Here is a 22,983-nt window from a genome sequence, read left to right on the forward strand (position 1 = left end):
CAATAACACCCCTCTTTCCACCGCAGCGTCTTCGACGCATTTTAATGTGGAATAAACGTGGTTTCATTCATTCATTCTGCCAAGATAAGGAGTGCGTGGCCGAGATCAGCCACGCCATTCGCAGCCGTGGTCGGACTATAAGGAGACGTGCGCTAACCTGCTCCCGCCACTTGCCTACACTGCAAAATAATTTACACCCTTAGAAGTGAAAAAGGGTTTAAATATGTCGAACTCACACCCTTAGGGTGATTATATATATATATATATATATATATATATATATATATATATATATATATATATATATATATATATATATATAAACGGACACCATTAGGGTTTGAGATACACACACCTTTACAGCCTTTTTTAACTTTTATGGTTGTAAATTATTTTACAGTGTACTGCACGCTCACATCCCCGCTCCTTGCCTTGCGCGCGCGCGAAGACTGCGCCCATCAAGCAATCATCCTTGTAGGCTCAGCCTCACATGCATTCCCTCGCACTTACAGCATGGGCATGGGATGGCAGCAATGGCGCAGTCCTTGCCGAGACCGTTCTTTTACATGCAGGTTGGTAACTCGATTTGCCTTTACAGTAAGCGCTCTAGCAATCGCGCTTTGCTGCTCATCCCATGCTCGGACATTTTGTGGTGTTTATTTGCCGACTGTGTACATGTTACGAAGTTGCTTGTGATGTCCAGAGACATTGAGCTTAACCCAGGCCCTGATCCCAGTTGTAGCACTAACCTGGCTCTCGAGGCCCATTAACTCTCTTGCTACTAAAATGGATGCGCGTCACGCTGAGCTAATCTCAACTCTTAATGAAGTGAAAGCCAACCAAGAATTACTTGAGGAGCGTATTGCAAGCATGAATGCCAGATTAGCGTACGTAGAGCAGAAAGTTGCTGCATTGAAACTCAGCAGGAACCTGCTCATATCCGAGGCATTATTACCGAGGTCATGGTAAGTGAGAATGCATCGGTGCAATCTCGTCTGGACAATTTCGAGAACAGATTAATGAGAGAACTTGATTTTCTATGGTATCGCCGATGGTGCCTCTGAAACTTGGGCGGAAACAAAAGAAAAGTTCGTTCACGCCTTGTGCAATTTTTCGCGTTGCAATTACCCGGAGGAGGAATTGAGCATGCGCATCGCTTAGGTGCCTTTATAAATAACAAATGTCGACCAGTGGTAGTGAAATTGGCATCATGTAAAGTAAAGGAAAGCATTAACACAAAAGAAGAAACTGAAAGCATCTGTGGTATCCATTCAAGAAGACTTCTGTCGGGCAACTAGAATGACCAGGAATAAGTTAATTGCATTTGGGAAGTGTTCCGGTCAATTGTACCATCTCAGGAACAACGAAGCGTTCTACAAAACGTGCTACGTGTATTGCTCTTGAACCGATACTGTTTATGAACTCCAGCAGAACAGTATTGCTAGTGCCAGCGGTAATGTAGGCAGCAGCGCAATAAATTTCCCTGCGAATCCCCCGTCACCCGCTTCGAGTTAGCATCGCGCGGCCGTACAGAATAAGCATGACAACGATTACACTGCTGTTCACTAACATCCGCTCCATTATGAATAAGCGCGATGCCCTGTCTGCGCCGATCGAAACGTGTAATTCAGACGTTGTTTTAGTCGAGACCTGGCTTTCAGATAAAATTGAAAATTCGGAGCTTTTCGCGTGCAGTACGGCTTACAACATTTACAGAAATGACCGAATAGGACGATGTGGCGGTGTGACCTTGATCGCTGTCTCATCTGATATCACCTCTTGATATACACGTTCCTTCGCAAATTGAGTTCTTGTGCTGTTGTAGTCCCATAAATAACAAAGACGTGATATTTGCCGCTTGCTATCGACCAACCGATGGTACATCCACATTTTGCAATGAGCTATTTGACTGTCTTAACCAACTCGTTAAATATCCAGCAGCACCAATATTCTTGAACGGTGACTTCAATTTCCCTGCCATTGACTGGGCTGTTGAGTTCCCATCGGTGACTATCCTCATCCCAACGTTCAACCTTTCTTGATATATGTTCGACCTTTGGCCTCACCCAGTTTGTTAAAGAGCCTACCCGTGTCACTGCAATTTCTGCCAACATCCTTGACCTCGTCTTCACCACATCCCCCGATTCAATTTCATCGTCATCAATTATACCTGGTTTAAGCGATCATTCCGTGATTCATTTTGCAATCCCCTTACGCTCGCCCCAGCGTCTAAAACACCGTAAGAAAATTCGTGACGACAGTCGAGCAGATTTTTCCTCGATCAATAACGAATTACAAAGTTTTGCCCATTTCTTTTTTCCTCAGTCCTGGGAAAGAACTATTGCAGAAAACTGGCTCCTTTTCAAAAACAAGGTTCAAACGCTAACTGAAAAATATATTCCGACTCGCCTATTTTCTTCATACAATCGGGCTCTTTGGTTTAACTGGAGTTTAAAACGGCTTCTTAAGAAGAAAAAGAAGCATTTTTCGACGCTTGAAGCTATCTGGGGAAACCAAAGGAAAAGCTGCCTACGTAGCTATCGCATCTGAATATAAAATGGCCATCCGCTCAGCCAAGAATTACTTTTTTTCTGAAACACTACCTCACCTGCTCACAACTAATCCTAAGAAGCTTTGGAAGATTAACGTACGCAAACCCCCAAAAATCGTTCTGAAAACTAATGATGCATTCCCTGACTCCCGTGAGCTTTGCTCAACGGTTTTCAACAAAACATTCTCGCTATCTTTTTCTGACGCTCCAATAGATACTTCACCTTCCGCACGTGCCTTTACATACACTGATATGCAGCCGATTTCGATCGACTTAGATGGCATATACAATTTGATTAAGAAAGCTAAACTTTCTTCATCGGCAGCTGTTGATACCATAAATTACAAATTCCTTAACAGTACTGTAGCGTATTCATCTGCTTTCTTGTCATATTTTTATGCAGTCTTTGCAGCGTTCAACACTTCCGGACGACGGCGAAGGTGATTCCAGTCCACAAATCTAGTGATATACATAACCCCTTAAACTACCGGCCGATCTGCTTAACTTTTATTCCATGCAAATTATTAGAGCACATAATCTACCGCAACCTGATTAGCTTTCTCGAGTCTAATATTTTTTGCGCCACAGCAGCATCGTTTTCGCAGAAAGTCTCACAAGAATAATTTCTGCGAAAACGATGCTGCTGTGGCGCAAAAAATTATTCTTGAGAGACTCAATTATTAACCTTTACTAATGATTTGTCTTCCGCTTTAGATTGAGCTTCAATTATTGACTGCATCTTCCTTGACTTCGCGAAAGCTTTCGATACCGTCTCACATGGACTACTATTACTGAAACTTAGCACACTCCATCTTGATTGTAACTTGCTTAAGTGGATTATATGTTTCTTGCAGAATAGAACACAGTACGTTTCTGTTAATGATCATGACTAAATCATGCAATGTAACATCCGGTGTTCCTCAGGGGTCAGTGATAGAGCCTCTTTTTCTAATTTATATTAATGACGTGCCTGATTCTGTTACTTCTAACATAAGGCTCTTTGCAGACGACTGCGTTCTGTACCGCGTAATTTCTAATGAGTGACTTCTCCGTTCTTCAATCTGACCTAAATAAAGTTTCTTCTTGGTGTGATGCATGGCTTGTGAAACTAAATATTAACAAATGTAAAGCAATAAGGGTGTCTCGAAAGATTAACCAGTCCATTTCTCAGGGCTATGATCATAACGGTTGCCCTTTTCAGTTTGTCGACAGCTACAAGTATCTAGGCGTCAATATCACTAATAGTCTGTCATGGCAGAAGCATATCCACCATGTTATTAACAAAGCTAACAGTTCCCTTGGTTTTCTTCGGTGGTATTTCCGCCTCGCTCCCGTTCCGTTGAAACTACTACTAAATAAAACACTCGTCCGTTCTAAACTCGAGTACGCTTCATCGATATGGGACCCGTACACTAGCTCGTTAACACAGTCCATAGAATCGGTTCAGAACCGCTCTGTTAGGTTTATCCTCTAACTACTATCGCTTAGCCAGCGTTTCTCACATGAAGCAAAAGCTTGAACTACCTCTCCTTTCTACTAGACGTCGAATTTCCCGCTTATGCCTGTTTCATAAAATATACTACGCTAATAATGAGCTAAAAATGACACTTTTTTCGCCACTGAGCCATTTGTCATTCCGTATTGATCATGGAATGAAGGTTGGGGTGCCTCGGTGTAAAAGCAATGTATACCTCGAAGCCTTCATCCCGAAAACAAGTCAAGACTGGAATCGCGTTCCCGCATACGTCGTCACTATCACAGACCATGATGTGTTCAAGTCTGCTATCTGTGACCATGTGCTGCCGCATTAGGTATTTTTTGTTTTATTGCCACTCCTCTCCAATGCCTGTACGGTCTTGTGAGATGAAATACGGTGGGGGGTGTTATCACACTTGGACTATACAGTACCTTACGGCGACGCCGACGACGAGATTGCTTGGAATTACCGATGGCGCACAGAAACGCCAGCACAATGCGTTCACGCTAGAGTCGAAGATCGAAGTTATTGACGACTTAGAGTGGTTGCGTCCATAAAACAGCTCTTTTTTTTAACTAAATGACCTTTCTGTTGTAATTATATCTTGAGCTGCTCGTTTTAGTCCGCGGCTGCGTGGAAGTAGAAACATTGTAAGAAGAAGATTGCTAATCAGGTCTGCTACAGCTATTATCTGTTTTCTCTTGACGATCACGTTAAGAGGATACATTTTGGCCTCAATCGAATTGCACGATCTTTCTCTTTCTTTCCTCCATGACCGAAATACGCACATCGTCGAATGTTAGCAGAAATAAACCTCACCCCATTCGCAAGGAGGAAAAATAAACGAAAGATATTAAGGGCGATATAAAGCAGCGCATGAGAAAGAATGCTAGATGTGGGATGGTTGTGTGCAACAGCGAGTATTTCAAGGAAGCAGGCTTCTGTCGGGGCCACTTTGGTTAGTGTTATTGAATGTTGCGCTGCATTCAGTGTTTCTCAGGCACGTAGCCAGAGTTCTTTTTCGGGGTAGAGTGGCAAGCATTAAATGGTGAGAACTATGTGCGCGCAGACACGCGCACACACGCACGCATGAAGAACCACTCACACTCAATAGCGTGTACTTCACATTACTGTCAGCTGGAGTAACTGTTGTAACCAAAGCGGGAGATCTACACCCTCGCCCCAAGAATCAATTGGCGCTGCGCCATGCCATCTGCTTCCGATAGCACTTCCGAGGTACTGCGTGTAAGAGAACCATCAACTGGTGTTGAACTTGAGTGCGGTGCAGGCAGCGTGCACTGCACTGTGAAATCGAGGACGAAAGTGCTACACTGCCTGAACTATATTGCAGTAAGTGCGCCAAATTAACGTACCTAATATTTTGAGGAGTGAGTGAATTTTTGTGAACATGTCTGTCACATTTATGAAGAGCGTCCGTCGCACAGCTTTGCTGCTCTTCTTATACATGGGCCGCCATTTTAAATGCCTTCCAGATCTTCCTCTCCTTTTCTAGCATAGGGACGTTTGCCGTTCTAATTTTTGGCGTAAAATATTGGCGGGCTGCAAAGAACTAAAGTTATACCGGTGTCACAAGTACATTTACGATCGCGATCGGGGCCGATCCAGATTTAGCTTGATTCGGAATCGAGTGTTACTACATGGTCATTTGCGATCGCGACCTTGGGGGATCCGGATCCGGGCAATCGCGATCCATGAATCGCGGTCAGGCCTCTTGATGGCGATCGCAGGCTGACGTCTGCGCCCTCTAGCGCAGCATTCTGAAAACGCTAAAAACAGAGTGAATGCAGCTTAATAAAAACCGTTTAAGCAACTTTTTTTTTTCAGCAAAAGTAAGCTGTACAATTGAAATATTGTCCAAATTTAACCACATTTTGCAAATCTGAATTTGTAGCCAAGGCATTATGCAGTTTTGAAAGTTGCGGATTATCAGCAGACGATAATAACTCGAGCTGAATAGCTGAACCGCGTAGCAGTGGCCATTGTTGATCACAATCAAGAAATTCAATTCGGATCGGCTCCGACCGCGATCAGAAGTGTACGTGGGACACCGGTATGACCATTGGCGTCCAGCCTTGTATAGACAAATAGGAAGCCCTGCAATGTTCCAATGGCTTAAAGAGCGGCGCTCGAGCACGGCTCTCAGAGTGTTCTTGTGTGAAAGCATGCTTCACCTGTAGTGCTCTTCAACAGAGCTGGAACAGCTGGCCTGGTAATTCTGTGTGGCTACCGGCCACCCATAACACTTCGCAGTTCACATCGACATCGGTCGCACAGCGCGGACCTAAAACGTAATTCCCCGGCTTGTTTGAAAGAGAAAAAAAACCTAACGGGCACTTACCTGCCTAGATATGCCTGCTTATCGATGCTGGGGAATTCAGTTTCCTTGCGAGCGAGCAGGTGTATATCTCTTGCAGGAGAGAAATAGGTGCCTCACAGCTTGTATACTCGTACTCCTCTCACTCGCGAAAATGGGCTAAGAGCTTCATTGCGGAAAAAAGGGGACGAGGTGCTTCTTCACGCCCCCCCCCCCCCCCCCTCTCTTCCGCTCATCCTGTGCATCTTTCCTGAATACGTGACTGGCGTTTCTAGTTCCATTTTTTGTGAGCTAATAATAAAATAACATGAACTAAAGCCCGCGCAAATAATGCCGATGAAGAAAAAAGTTATGCCTCCAAGAAAGGACACCTTTGTCGAGAGTTTCGCAGTAAAATGAGGCCTTAAATTGTGAGACCATGTGAAACCTTCAGTGATCCAATACCTTTAATGTTACCTTCAGTGCTGTATCATGCCAGTGGACAGCCTTGCAAGGGTAACTTTAGCTGCGAATGTTTGTCCTCCTCCTTGGGCGCGTTCCAGCGGATCGAGCGTTGGTGAAGAAAGGCGTTAACACGTGACTAACGTGCTGTGGCCTGCATTTTCCGTCCTTGTGAGAAACAAGGGGGAGAGAACCAGGGCAGTGTGCCGACAGAAGCTACGCATAAAAGAGTTTCCCACAACGTCGTATAAAGGTGTAGTCCACACATCGACACGTGCTGTGGCTAACTGCCATGTCGCAATATGGGTAAAGGTAGTGTGGCTCGGCGTTTCCGAGATAAGCGATGGATAAAGGGGGTCGTATGCTGCATGACGGCCACGACGGACGAAGCGGCGTACATGTGCATAGCTAGCGGACAACGTGCGTCGTGCATTATATACGCGCGCCGTAAAGCCATCAACGGACGTCACGCGACAAGGTGTGCGTCCACTGGTTTAGTGAGTGAGTGACATACCGCATTTATGATAGTATAACCCGACTCTTTTGTTAACACGAATCAGAAAGAACGAGGTCGAGTGACATGCGCGTGAGTTTATGCATGAAGTACTCGTAGGTCGTTTTTTTTTTGTGTGTGTGTATAGGATGCTCAGCTGACCGATCGGTCGAACCCTTATACTAATGGAAGAACCTAAATTCTAACTGCGCCACGTTATCACGAGCGAAGCCGCACAGCGCGCTATACGAGTGAAACGATGGCTCTTTCCATTTTTAAATCTGTTCCATTCCTCAGTTATGTAGTTTGCGCGCGCACGCACGGCTAAAATGAATATAACTTACCACTGCAATAATAGCTATGTGTCCTCTCTGCTTAAACTGCGCCACCAGATAGCGCGATCGTGCCGGCTACTAGGTCAGTGCGACGCCAACTGGAAGCTAGTGCAGTGCATATGCAAGGACAGGGTGCGGATGGCAAGCGGCAAGGAGCTGCTAATAGTGGGAAACTTCAATGGTCATCTCGCAGAACTATGTGGGTGCGCAGATGCCAATGGCAAGCTTCAACAACTAGTGGAACGACTGCATGTGGAAATTACTAAAATTGGCTCACGGTGCGAAGGGCAGTTTACATAGTGGGCGCGGGGACGGGTGACCGGTATTGATTACGTTTTGTCGTCACAAGGCCTCGCCACATTCCTCGAACGCCTCAACATAGATGAGGAAGGCAAGCACAGCATTGGAAACAACCGCTGCCATCTCCGTACGGACTTCACCTACATACAGCTGCCGACATGGAGGGACAAACATTCCAGGGGGGTATTTTGTAAGTGTCTACCTAGTGCACATGTTCATTACGTCTGCTGGTAAAGTGCTGAGTGGCTTGGTACGCCTGCATCCTCCTGACGCGCACCCCAGCGCAGCCAATCAGAACTTCAACACCAGACGAAATGAACATGATCACTAGGTGGACAATTACAGAATACCTCCCCAGCTGTGCCAGGCACCTGCCGCACCGAGCAATCGCGACGGTGGCCGCGGAATTTGAGGCAAGCAAACAATGGCGCATGGCCACAACATACTCGGGTTTTGTGTCCCCACTGGAATACGTCCACCATGCTGTGCTGCACCAAATGGCGCCATCATAGAAAATCATGGTGGTACAAAGAAGTAGCGGAGTTATGGCAAGTGAGGGGACAGGCAAACCGAGAACGTAGTCGTACGGTCAGAGCAGCAAACTCGTAGGCCTGTCTAGCCACGTGGAAACACTATTTGGAGCTCAAGCATAGAATGGAAGCATTAGGGTAGACAAAACTTGTAGAGGTCAACATGCGACAACTCCGAAATTTACGAGCAGGAGGAGGATTTACGGCTCAGAAATTCTGGCGGTACGTGCGTTCATTGGACAGAGGCGATCAGTCCTTCCCGCAGTTAGTGGATGGTGCAACAGGCCACGTCGTAACTGGCGTCAAAGAGACTGCAACCTAGGGGCGCGCGCGCTCGAAGGACCATCACACCAAATGACCAATACTTCGATTCCCCTCGTATCAGGGCCACATAACTATGAAAACATGTGCGGACCAAGAAATGGGAGTTCAGCCGTATCACGATCGACCAGGCGATTTCTTGTATTCGAGCTTAGTCAGCATCGGAACCCGACCACTTTCCTGCGCAGCTGTTGAAGAATCTTCGCCCAGACTCGAGAGAACTGACCACTTTTCACAGAGATTGTTGAGGGGGCGGAAATACCCAAGGAATGGCGACACGGTATCCTTGATAACCGAACGTTGAGGGATAAAGCGTAACCTAAACGACTACTGAGTCATAAAAGTGACCTATGCGTTTCACCGCGCTTCACGCAAGCGCCAAAGGAATGAACTGGAGGATGGGCAGAGAATGAGCGTCTTTTAACGGAGATGCAAAATGACGTCCGCTAAGAGAGGCACATAGAGGACAACATCTGTGTCGTTCCTCAGTGTGCAGAGCTAGCGCGTAAGGAAAGCCGCTTTACAATCTGCCGTGCGCTGGGCACTGAAAATGCCTATGACAGTGTGCCCCACTCTGCGCTATTTGCACGCTTAGCGGCCTCGGGCTTGCCAGTGGCTCTGCTATCAACCGCTCAGCGATTGTATCTGGAGAACACGGTCGTGGTGAAGTTGGGAACCGTGGAAACGAAATGCGTCAAAGTATGCAAAGGTCCTTGTAAGGGATGTCCTTTATCGCCAATCCAATATTTGTCGCGCGTGTCAGGAGAAGAGAAAACACAATCAGCTAGGGGCGTCGGCCGGAAGTACAACACAACGGGAATTGACGAAAACATACGCATCCCAGGCTTGGCCTATGCAGATGACCTTGTGTTGATGGTGGATGATCCACACGCATTTGCAAGCACTTTGACATCTGTGCCAGTGAAATGTCGAAGTTGGGCCTCCGCTTCAATGAGCGCAAGACCACAATTACGCAGGCTACGGGCCAGGTGGAGCATGGTGTGGCCCTGCGATTGTCCGGAGGTATTGCGCATGGACCCATCCATCAAGTACTTAGGCGTACACTTTTCTTCGGATAGTTAAATGCATAGAGTACGCAAGGAGATGATAGCTCAAAGCGTCCTTCTGTCACAGAACATATTACGACGCAAATGCCTGTGGGGCTGTAACCGCTATGTTGTGATCTTACACTTGTGGAAAACTGTCCATGTCCTTGCGCTAACCTTCGCGAACCCAGTGGTATGCATGTCAGCAAAGTATCGGGATCAACTAGAACGCCAACAACCGGAAGAAGGCCGCACTGCTATGGGTTGCCATGGAGCTGTCTCCAACGAAGCAGTGCAGGGTGACCTAGGTTGGTCAAGCTTTGAAGCACGAGAAGCGGCCAGCAAGCTGTCATAATATAATCGCCTACGACGCATGACCGGGGACAGATGGGCAAGACGCGTGTTTGAATACCTGTAGGCGGCGTGCCTGCGCACTGAGTGGGTCAGGTACGTGTACTTCTTGGAGCAGAAGTACGGCCTCCTCCGGAGTCCATGAATTAAGTGGATTCGGCCAGGGCATATGCAGAGGCGGTGCGCCGCACAGTGCACGAAAATGGAAACACAATGTGGTGCCAGGCACTCACCCAAAAAGACACCCTGGGGATTTACCGCAACCGCGAGTGTCGGAAGCTCGCTGCTCTTCGAGGTGTGAGCAGGAGCACTATACGCACACTGGTGCGACAGAGCATTCGACGAAGGGGAGCATGTGGGAACGCTGAAGGGACAATTGAGTGCTACAATGTGATCACATCGGCACGAACTATCCTGGGACTTTCCTGCCGGAAGCACTGAGCTTTTATGAAGCCTCAGGGCGGGTACAGTCAACAACAATCGCAGTGACGAAGCGACGCTTTGAGCACTGGAAAGAGGCGGGGACGAGACGGCAAGAAACAGCAACCATTCATCACCAGCCAGCAACAGGCATCGGATTCTTTGTTGTACTGTGACAATGGTCTATTTCTCCCTGTCTTCCCTTCTTTTTATTCCATGTTCCTTTCTTTTGCCTTTTTTCTCCTTTTCTGCTCGTTTGCCCCTCTTATCCAGCTTATTGCTAGGATGTAACTAGCTCTTCCACCCGATACAAAGGGAAAATCATGTCACCTAGTAATGAAAAAGGCTAGGCGACTGTGTCAATACCACGTTTCGAAGGGGACGCCGATAAATCGATCTCTATCATCTAGTAAGCACATGATTAAAAATAACGCTAATATCAAAGTTTGAGACAATCTCCTACGAGGTGGCAATGGAAACGAAACCGGCGATGAGTAACTATACCTAAGAGGGAAAAGCGAACTCACGAAAGAAACCATTTATGTGAACTCAAAGAGAAGCTCTTTACTTGCCGAGGTGAGATCAGGGTGCCTTAGAACGTGTAGTTAGAAAAGGGGGCACACCAAGGAAGAAGCATGTGCTTTCTGGGGTGAACCTAGGGAAACGGTAGAGCTTGTTTTATTATAATGTGAAGATATCTACCCGGTTGTCGGCTTAGGCTTCACTGGCATCCTTGAATCCCTTAGTTTCAGGTATAGCAGGGTGAGAATAAACATGTCTAACAGCTGTTAGTAAAATGCTTTTGGAGGTTTGGCAGCAGAAAACTATAGGGAGACCACAAACGACAGGGGCGTACAAGAACGATGTTTCATATTATGGCTCAGCAAGTTTGATGCTGAGAATTAGTAAACGAAATTAAGATAGGCAAGACATTTGGCAAACTAAGAAAAGGAGTTTGGTGGCCCAACCCACCACAACATTTCAAATGGCACGCTCATGTATTTCAAACATTCTTCCATTCTCACGTTTATGTCAGCAGTCTCCCGCCGGCATTCTACAAAAGGCACGACACCCAAGGACAGGCCAAACTTACCCATAATATCCGGCTCGAGTAGTCGTTCAGCCAATCGGTTTACTTTCGCCGAGAGCAACGACCAAAGAGCAAGAGAGGGACGCGCGTGTAGGTATAGAAGCGCAGAAGGCAGTACGCATGTCGGATGATTCTTTGTGCGTTTGCCCCTATTATCTGTTTCCCTATGACGTAGCGCTGATGTGAAAGGCGTGGCTCATGTTAGCCAATCGTGAACACTCTCGTATGAATCATCGTGCACTGCGCGTCCCTCCGCTTCGCAGAGTGGCCAGCTCGAACTCGAACGTAGTCAAGAACCTCCAGTGCCGTAAAGTTGTTTTTCCAGTCGCGTGTGATTGCGAAACGTGGTACACGCCTTCAAGCTCGTTATAGCGTCATTCACTACATGGGTGTGTCAAGTAAGATACAATATTGTAACTGTTCGGAATGAGCAAACATCATCTGGCATGTACTATTCTATACTCTACCTCACCTCTACCTCTACCTCACCATGTCGTGCGGCTGAAGTTATGGGTATAATCAGTAATCCGCGAAAGAAAAAGACAACAACAAAAGTCATTCTCCAATGTCCCCCTGTCATCGCCCTCGAAGCGACGCCGACTGAATGGAAGCTTAACGGAAGGTTTAGTTGCACAAAGTGAACGAGACCTCAGTTCGCTCGGGAAACATGCAGGTCGGCTCTCGTTCCGTTAATGGTTCTCACGTTAAAAATTGCACTGAGTGGATGGGGACGCTCTCTTCCATTTCCCCATCCTTTGAGGAGTACATGAGAGTGTGCGCCAGTGGCTACGCGAGTTCCGCTGCGAGCTTAAGGGGGAGAAATCAGCTGGAAACCTAATTACAAGCGTTCAGCCAACAAAAGGAAACGAAAACGCACGTGAAGCAAGTATCTAAATTACCATGTGCAAAAATTTTTTTTTTCGTAGTGTATAACGCCTTTTCGCTCTAATAGCGCATGATGTGAAAGGGCGATGACACTTGTGTCATATGCGCACGCTGTACGTGCTAAAGCATTATTTCGTTATTTATACAGCAGGAAGTACGAATTCTGACGTTCGTTTTCAATGCGGTAGCATTGGGAAAGTGAAAGAGTGAAAAAAAAAGTGCGTGTGTAAAGTGCGGGAAGCCGGTTATATGGTACAGAGGTAAAGAGGGGACGGGAAAACGTAGAAAGGAGTGTACATATAAAGGCATGCAAGGCGATTTCCGGTTCGAGTGCCCTCTGCTGCCCTGTTTCGCTTCAGCAATGTCCCTTCCCGCTACTATGCCGCTCACCCGCCGTGGGGCCGACGCTCGCGCAATATTAATTTTTGGGGAGGACAGCTGTAATAAATTCAATTTTCCGTTATCCGAAAGTACAAATTTCACGTTTTGGTATGCGATGGCTCTCCAACATTATACAAGCCTGCTAGAATGAAGCGGCTAAGGGACTTTTATTGCGCAGTGGGTCGTTTCTGCGATAGCCCATCTGTTCTGCGCACATTGCCTTTCTGTATGCTCTCGTTGAAACGTCCGCAGAGCTAAACAGGATGTGATAAAAATGAATTTGCCAAGCAGTACAACGCTGTGCAGTCTAGAAATGCGCGAACGTGTCTCATGCTGCTGCAGCAATGCTCTTCCATGCACTTCCGTCCTGTGCCCGTAGCTATACTGCTTCTTTTGCAAAAAAATTCCTGCTTCGAAGGAGCAGAAAGCACTCGTAACTTACTATCTGCCGAACTAAGCGTCGCATTTTTTTTGTTAACAGCGGGCTTTACGCGAGTGACTATTATGTAGATATATGCGTTCTTCGTTGTAGCCATTAGGTGTTTTATGTAGAAAACAAAAAAAAGGGGCCTTGCAAAACCTAGGTTCCTTTAGACGCTGTTGTTGGTAATTTCTCAACGTCATCCCGAACTTTTGCATTGGCGGCTTATTCAAATCAAATTCTGGGGTTTTATGCGCAAAAAAAAAAAAAACACGATTTGATTGCGAGGCGCACCGTAGTGGGGGTCTCCGGATTAATTTTTACCACCAGTGCATCTTTAACGTGCCCCCAATGCACTGGACACCGGCGTTTTTGCATTTCGCCCCCATCGTAATTTTGCCCCTGAAACTTGATCCCGCGATCTCTTGCTTAGCACGCAACACCATAGCCGCTAAGCCACCGCGGCAGGTCATTTACAAATAATTGATTTGATAATTTAATTGAAGTTAGCTAATTACATTTTAATTAATTTAGACCGCATACAACACCACAATGTGTCACATTTCAGAACCTCTCGGCTTATTTTCTTTCCTAAACTTTTTTGCTTCTTTATGCAACGAAAGCTCAATATCGCTTTACAGAATGATTGTGTTATTCGCTGTTATTCCTATGTTTTCTGTTAGTCTTTGCCATGTCATTGCATTGTGTAAACTGTTAGAATCCTTCATTTCTTTCGCCATTGTGTATGGCTTAATTCATCTTTTTTCATTTCTGTGGCAGATGCAGCCTTTATGTACATGTTTATATATTATTCTGTAGTGCAATGTGACCGCCGAGAGCAGTGTCTTCCTGTGTATCTTCTTTTCATGTCACTCGGCTATACGCTGCAAAAAAAAGGGGGGCCGCTGCTCTGCCAAGCTGTTGAAAGACTGCTTTTAATTCGGTCCCCCTGCATCATGTATGATGTGATGGTCAAATAAACATTACTATTATTATTATTATTATTAACAGGGGTGTTGAGCAGAGGTCACACACTCATTCACTCGTAGACAGGCCTCAATGTGGCCGCACAAGGTTGGGGGCGAGTAGAAGTAATGGGACGAAACGCTATCACTGTCTTTAGAGTGACCGCAACGGTACTGCGCCAGGTACGGGGAGGCATAGGGCAGCAGTGGAGGGGGGAGGACAGCCAAGCGCAAGCACTGCCAGAGGCGACAAATGCCGCTGATGAACGCGCCCCGCAAACGGGGAAGCGAGAGACACCGCTGAGAGCCGTACAGTCACGCGACGTGGAGATGGAGGAGCGGAGAGCAACGGATCACGCGCGAGGCGGCAAGAAGCATCCGCCGCCGGCACCGCGGCCGTGCCGCGACAGCGGAAGACGGGACCGCGAGGGCGGAGTGGACGGTAGCATCGAGAGTCACTGCAACGGCGCTGCGCGAAGGAAGGCGGCGAGAGGATAGGCGAGAACACGTGATCCGGCTTTGGAGGTAAAAGGGAGAGCAAGATTCGCGCCGCGCACGAGAAATGGCAGCAGGAGCGCACGCGGCTAGAGCAGCGCGCGGATGATGACCTTGGTTACGGCGAGGCCGACGACGTGAAACGCAGGAACGGGCGCCAAAGAGCTGCGCTCTAAAAAATAATACATGGCATATAGCATGAAGAACGCTCGCCAAGATTCAGCGATAGCAATTCGCGTAAAATAGTTCTTTTTTTCATTCTTGGCGACATTTAGTTAGAACGATTGAGCGGATACATGTTTTGAACTATACGAACGTAATGGTGACACGTATGCCATGCAAGGCCGGTGGATTTTGATAGATCTTGCACATGTGCACAATAGTACAATACTTACCTGAAAAGAAAGTGTGGATGGTTGAGTCGCACAAACCTTATTAGCACTGAAAAGAAATCGGCGCCCAAGCATTCCGCCGAGATGGTTAACCAGCGAAGCTGAAAGGTGCACCCCCGGTGTTTATCACTGGGTTTCATTAAACGATGGCTTGGTAGGCTGACAGATCCTCGGTACGCAGTTGCTGCTTGCGCTCGGCAGCACGAGCGTCTTCCTGTGTCCGGGCTACAGCATCGGCACGGCGTAGACGAGCTCGTTCCCGGTTCAGCTCACGGCGTTGCTGATCTAAAGCTGCCTGCTCCTCAGGAGTACGCACGACGCGTCGCCTAACATTTCGGTGCCAGAGAGAAACTGCTGCGCGCGCTGAGCTGCGACAAAGAGCAATGACGTCACTACTGGCGCAGCTAATCCAGCACCACCTAAATATCACAAGGCCTTCTTACTACGTTCAATGACGTCATATTACCTGGCCCGACTACCATAGAATCTAATGGGGATGCTCCCGAGTAGGCAACAGTGATCTTGAAGTCACCGCTTTCATCATGCCAGCCTTGTCAATTGAAATTTCGGGCCAGGCAGCCTGACCCCATGGATCGGAGTAAACAGGCCTTGTGCTGTCTAGGTGCGGGCTAATTGCGCGCATCTTTCTTTTCGCGCACGCGCATGGGGTTGCGCAGGAAGAATTTTCGGCGTACAGGCGACCGACAAACGGACGGTCGAGTCGGATAGCCGTATACAGCTTTGCAGAAACAGAATGCGCTATAACCGGAAACTAAACCTTCATCTGCATTCCATTTCGCAGCTATGTTCTCAAGAAAATATGTGAGCTGCTCTTAGGAACATTCGTGCTCCGCTCGCGAAGACAAAACTTGTTTTCTTTATCGTACCTCACCGTAATTCAAGAGCGAAAAAAATTGATGAAATCTCTAATCTATAACCGAACCAACTTAACAACCTAAGACTACTACAAGCACGACAATAGTCACCTGAGTTCAACAAAACACAGGAAAATCAACTGACTGAAACGATACAGCGTACCGCAATAACGGCCTAGCACAACAACCGCTCGAGACAACTCGGTATCAAGTGAAAAACAATCGACTCAAACTTGCAACACTTATCAAACAACCACGTAATGCACTGCGAGGCTTTGCAGAATGACACGCCCAGCTGCGTCCTTTCATTTTGATCTGCTACGCGGTTCCCTCCGTCCTTTTAAAAGCCGCTGGGCAAGCTGGCTGTTCATATTCCATTTCAGCGTTGCCGATTGAGCTGCATTTGTATAAGCAGTCCGGAGACGAAAAGGAGGGAAGCACTAGCGAAAGGCTTGTCGTGGGGAGGGTGAGTAGCGGAGGCAGAGAGCAGGCGGCATTCCGCGCGCGCTGAGCGTGACCGAGTCGGCAAGCGCATGGCGAGTGTCAGGCTCGGTTATCCTGTATATCTTACTCCGCGTACTACTGCAGCAGGAACGCGCATGCATACAAGTGCCGACAGCAGAATGTGCCGAATACAGTCTTAGCTATATTCAAGACAACGTGCGCGCCTTTCAAGTTGTGTGCATATATACTGCGGCAAGTTGAGCGATAAAGAGCACTGTAGAAGCTTGGGCAAGTTGGTGTGACATTCTTTTTCAACAGCGTAAAAGACAAGGTCGAGACGAGTGCAGACAGCGCTGTGTATGTGCACTCAATATAAGCAGCACCTTATATACGGTGTTATACGGTCATGCCAGTGCTTCACTGCGGAACGATTACTTGAAGTGGAGGACTTCCACACAAATACATACGCACTTGCAGTTTTTTTTTTTTTTCAAACAAGATCGCATGAGTGTTGACCTCAGTGCGCGTCAGCGGCGTTATAGCGGCGAGCAATCCTGAAGCGTATGTAGCGCAGCAGATGACATTGGAACTGGAAACCGTCTAACACGCGCGTATATAATTAGTTTCAGCTTAGGAGGACGCAAGCATTGGGGCCCCTTAGCGTTTGGAGCCACGATACTGCGCAGGGGGGTCTAGCCTTGCATTCGAAGCCAGTAATTTGTTCGTCTCTTTCAGGCTATACATAGTTTGTTATCATACCTCTGAAAGACCACTGCCGCCTAGCTAAAAACAAGCAGAAGACTCAATAGTTATCTCCTGACCTTCTGGTGTATTGTACATTTTTACAATTTTTAAAAAATATTATCGCACGAGCGTTGACCACCCGGTGTGTCAGCTGCGAGGGGCGGCGGGATCAGTGACATGACTCATCATCATCAGCCTGGTTACGCCTACTGCAGGGCAAAGGCCTCTCCCATACCTCTCCAACTACCCCGGTCATGTACTAATTGTGGCCATATTGTCCCTGCAAACTTCTTAATGTCATCCGCCCACCTAACTTTCTGCCACCCCCTGCTACCCTTTCCTTCCCTTGGAATCCAGTCCGTAACTCTTAATGACCATCGGTTATCTTCCCTCCTCTATACATGTCCTGCCCATGCCCATTTCTTTTTCTTGGTTTCAACTAAGATGTCATTAACCCGCGTTTGTTCCTTCACCCAATCTGCTCTTTTCTTATCCCTTAACGTTACACCCATAATTCTTTCCATAGCTCGTTGTGTCGTCCTTAATTTAAGCATAACTCTTTTCGTCAGCCTCCAGGTTTCTGCCCCATACGCGAGTACTGGTAAGACACAGCTGTTATACACTTTTCTCTTGAGGGATAGTGGCAACCTGCTGCGCATGATTTCAGAATGCCTGCCAAACGCACCCCAGCCCATTCTTATTCTTCTGGTTATTTCAGCCTCATGATCCGGATCCGTGGTCACTACCTGCCCTATGTAGATGTATTCCCTTACCACTTCCAGTGCCTCGCTACCTATCGTAAACTGCTGTTCTCTTCCGAGACCGTTAAACATTGCTTTAGTTTTCTGCAGATTAATTTTCAGACCCACCCTCCTGCTTTGCCTCTCCAGGTCAGTGAGCACGCATTGCAATTGGTTTCCCGAGTTACTAAGCAAGGCAATATAATCAGCGAATCTCAAGTTGCTAAAGTATTCTCCATCAACTTTTATCCCCAATTCTATAGAACTATATTGGGGGGACAAGCCTTGGGACCCGGCCGCTAGCGCTTATGGCCTCGGTATTGCGCATGCGCAGCACCCTTGCCCTAAGCGGGTGAGAGGTATTACGGTGTTCTGGGAAGATATGCCTGATAACAAATCTCGGCGCTCGACGATGCGGGCATTTGAGTATGCGTTCGACGTTATGAGCCCACACCTACCTCACCAGCTCTCTAGAAGCGGTGCAGAACAGTGCCGCTAGATTCATGAATACACCGCTAGCGTGTCATAATTAAAACCCGAATCGGTTTTATCAAGCTTTTCTCTTCGCCGTCGCATTTCCACACTGTCTGTTCCACGATATATTTTTTTACAGATGTCTGGGTCCCCGACCCTATATCTCGCCACCTGCAACGCACATTTCATCGCACCAGGCATAAACTTCATGCGTCGCGCCCACGTACACGTACACTGATGCATTTTCCTAGTGAGTTCCAGACGCAGCGTCAGAATGGAATATTTCCCACGAAGTCGCCGCAAATCCATTAGGTTTCTGAAGAATGTAACCGGTAAATTTTTTTTTTGCTGACTGACACCATGAGCCAATTTAGTAACCCCAACCCTTATGTAAGACATCCTAGAGGGGCCCTTAAGGATATAAAGCAGTATGGTGATGTGGTTTACTACCCATTAGTGCCAAAACAGATCAGAATGAAGACACGTTCCTACAGACTGTCATAGTTATCAAATTATCCTCTGACCTGTCACCGTCACACACGCACAAAATTAACAGAATGAAAAAAAAAATGGTTCGGATCAGTGTTGACGCACTAGAAATTATTTGCCTCTAATTTGCGAACCACGTTCACCATCTTACTAGTCTTCCCGCAGCACAGTCGCGGAAGCTTGATGCTGCGGAAACGTTTCTAGTGGGCGTGCGTGCCTTATTTTTATCCCGTTGTCAGTCACTCGCAGCAGGCGGGTGTTGGTCAAAGAGCAACTTTCCGGTATAGCTAAACTATCTTCTGAAAATAAATGCGCCACAAACATCTTCGTAATAACTACACTTGCACTACAAATGCACTACGCCAAGAAGGGATAAGCAACTGACCTTCGCTGTTTTCGGGGGTGGCCATGTTTCCGTCGTGTGCACCGGTGTCTTGATTGACCGCAGCGTTTTGTCCGTGAGGCTGCATTGTAGTCGCTCCAGCGGCGCACGCAAAAGCGAAGTTCACTTGGGCATCGTTCCGTGGCTCATGCGCTCTTTTCCAGGTTTGTGCCGCCGCTACTCGCTGCTCCACCGTGTGGCTATCGGTACGAAAGTTTCCACACCGTCCCCCCAGAGGGCTCGCTCTTCGAACGGCGCACCACGGAGCAAAACAGTTCGCACTTGCGCGGGTGCTTGTGTGCGCGTGCGCATGCGCCGAGCAGCGCATACACTCTCAGCTTGTGGCGTCGCCTGCGCTGATATAATTGGTGCTGGAACGCGACGGTGACGTATAGCCATAGAGAAAGGAATGTAACAAGAGCGGAGACTCGGCGAAAAGTGGTAACAGGAAGTACGCCACGCTATAGTATTTACACCGACTGTTTGCTGCCGCGAGCATAGAAAAAAAAAGAATGAAATGAGATTAACAGAAATTGTTTTATTTTTTTATTCTTTCCCGGCAAAAGTAAAAATATCTGCGCATAAATTAAACTTGGTGGCTTACTTTCGTTGCCTAGCGACAGGCCAATCGGCGAATGACGAGCCAGACGCATACGTCATTCGTCAGACACACCGCCGAAGCGAGGGAGACCGGCTGCGCATCTGAGCGTTGGCCTGTTGGTTCACCCGTCTGCCTGTTTTTATATTTTTGGACTTAGCCTGGTTTGATGGGCTCCAGGCAGATTCTTGCGTTCCGTCTGAGCTTCGACATGGCACCGTTGCACTATTAGGATATGGCAAGGTGAGAAATTCTGTTCGACAGTCTGCGACGAATTTCAAGCAATTAGGCTTACGGCACGGCACCTAGGCTAGACTTGTGACGCAGTTGACGAAAAGCAGCGCGGCCGGCGTGGCGCAGTTAATTTGAATTAATGATTCGTATTGGGAGTTGTTTGCGATGCTTTCTATGAGCCCCAATACTACTTTAGCTTATTTCGGTAGTTTTTGGGCACGCTAGTCGCACAGGATGCTGTCACGCAGCTTCGCGTGTACTGAATCTTACTGCGACAAGTTTTGGCGCTTTCTCTGGCTCCCAACATTCTTGTAACTAATTTCATTAGTTTCTGGGGTACTTTTCAAGCGCAGTCAGCGCGCCTGGCGCTGTGACGCAGTTAGCGAAAAGCAGCTGCCGCTTTCTCTGACGCCAAACATTGCAGAAAATTTTTTTCGGTACTTCTCTTTTTGTTACTTACGAGGCACGCTCGCCGCCCCTGTCGTGACACAGCGAAAAGTAGCTCGGCCATGGTGACAAAGTTAGTTTGGCGCCTACTGAATCGTACTGCGTCAAGTTTGTGACAATTATGGCCCTGCAGCAATTTAAGCCTTCTTTTGGACTCTCGCTTGTCGAAAACGCGACGAGCAACTGTCGAGTGATAACACGGGGATTTGTTCCTTGCGCCGGCAGAACGCGCTAAAGATAACGCCAAGGAGCTCAAACGCCAGGAACTAGTAACTCGAAAATTCAGAATACGGAATTTTCGGAATGCGGAAGACCCACACATTTGTCTCGAGTGCGAGTAGAAGGAATTCTGCGAGCGTCCAGCATGGTCTAGTTGAGAGCCTGTGTTGTGGCCGCCTCTGTGCATTCCTAGCGTACTATATCGCGTCGGTTCTAGCCAAGTTCTGGAAACGCGCAGTTGCACGTCTATTCGTGCCATTAAAGTGCAGGAAATACGGCCCCGGAAAAGGGGAATGCTTGGAAATCGAATGTTTTCGTGGTATGAACGGTATTGTTTGGGAGGAGTCGGGTATATTCTATGCCGTGTGTGTAAATACGTGCTGCTTTTGTTTGTAATGCCGCCCATTCACCGCTGTCACGCGCTTTGCCTCTACACGCATTATTCTTACATGTTAATGCCAAAATAATACTTGCTCGTAATTCATATTTTTTTTTAGCTGACGTCGTCTGATGGAGCTTCTTACGGAAACTACTGCTGCTTACCTGGTGCCACAACGTTGGATGAATGCCAAAAAGCCCGCAACGAGCATTCATAAAAAATAAAATTTGCTCATTTCACAAGGCGTCTTGTGTCCTTATAATATTGCTCGTGGCACATATTCGAAGGCGGCTTGTGAAGATGGTTCGCAATCAGTTTTATTTAATAAAACGATTTCCCGCGAAGAGCGCGCGACGGTTGAGCTGTAGAAGCAAAAAAAAAAAAAAAAAAAGGCAACGGAGCCGGCGTGACGCGTACCAGCTAGTATTCAAAAGGCTCGCGCACTAAAGCGGAAGTGTGGTTGAGGTATCAACGCCGACGGCTTGGTGCGCTGTAGTCATTTAGGCCGTTGGGCTCTATGGGAGTGCCCGCTCTTGTTGTATTCCCTTCTCTATGGCATAGCTGTCAAGCCACATGACTCGAGCCGTGGCAGTAAATAAAGCCCACGCTGCCTTTACTGTCCTCTTTCTTTGTTTTGTTCGACTCACGCATTGCCTCAGCAAACCCATGCACATGTCCGTTTTGCCTGAGCGAAACGCTATCGTTCAAGAAGAAATAAAAAAATGTAGGGCGATTCGAAAATGATGAACTGTCATTTAGCGTGCGTGCGATGTTGCTGTCGTATAGAGAAGCGCCGGGCAATTAACCTTTTATCTTGAAGCCGCGCGCCGTAAACGATGTAGGTGAAGTTCACGCGCCTGTACTATATTTACCCTTTTCACGGCGACCTAGTGCGCGCTGTCATGTTTGATCATGGGGTGACGCGTCCATTGCTTGCCTAAGCTGCCTCCGTTCCCTCTATGATTACAATAGACGTACTATACATGAAGCCAATGCGTCTCTGAAAACCTCTGTTTCGGCAGATTTTGCGGACGGTGACTGGGTTGACTACACGCGAAACTTTGACTACAGCTTGAAAGGACGTGTAGGCGCTTTCGGAGCTCATTACTCTTTGGCAAAACGGCGTGAGCAGCGTATACGGTGCTTGTAATAAAAGCAGGCCTAAACTGTATTCCAAGCTATCCTAATTTTGGCATATAGAGTTGCCTCCGTACCAGTGTGTTTAGCTATTCCTTCACACTTTTAAGCAACGGCTTGTCACGTTTCCGACGTAGTAATGTTCCCCGGACGGTCTGACCTGCCTGGTCGCTCGCGGGTTTGCTCAGTTGCGATAGATTTGTTCTTGCTAGGCACAATGTTTGAAACGTAGATGTTCTGTTTGTTGTAACAGCTTGTAGCATATACGTATTAGCGCTAGTCAGTCGCTTACTGTTCAGCTTCGAACATCAGTGTGCTGTCGATGTAGTCGCCGTCACCCTTGCGTTGGTGCATTGATTCAAGTCTGCGCCCGTTCCCCCACTCTTGATAAGTTGGCGATAGAGTGGCGGCGTACGTTTGGGTGGTTGTGTGTAGATAACGTGCGTGAAACTTACGACATGCCAAGAAGTGGCGCTACTCTCTTTGTCACCGTATAACGAGCGGTGCTCACCCGTGCAGACGCTCAGGGGTTGAAGTCATTTCCTTAAAGGTTGGCGCTACAACGCCGGCACAGGAGTTATTTTTTTCTATA

At 47.4% G+C, this 22,983-nt stretch overlaps 1 protein-coding gene across 2 annotated transcripts in view; it reads right to left on the reverse strand.

Annotated features, from left to right (window-relative positions):
* Positions 1-19,573, reverse strand: part of LOC142576223 (cationic amino acid transporter 2-like) — a 147,747-nt gene extending 128,174 nt beyond the window's left edge. The window contains exon 1 of one of the 2 annotated variants that reach the window (XM_075686241.1): positions 19,381-19,573. In XM_075686241.1, the coding sequence (XP_075542356.1) occupies positions 19,381-19,465 (85 nt within the window). In that variant the 5' untranslated portion in view covers positions 19,466-19,573. The remainder of the gene's footprint in view (positions 1-19,380) is intronic. The other variant, XM_075686242.1, reaches the window with a different exon arrangement.
* Between the last annotated feature and the right edge of the window lie 3,410 nt (positions 19,574-22,983).

Source organism: Dermacentor variabilis, chromosome 3, assembly GCF_050947875.1.
Source record: "Dermacentor variabilis isolate Ectoservices chromosome 3, ASM5094787v1, whole genome shotgun sequence".
NCBI lineage: Eukaryota > Metazoa > Arthropoda > Arachnida > Ixodida > Ixodidae > Dermacentor > Dermacentor variabilis.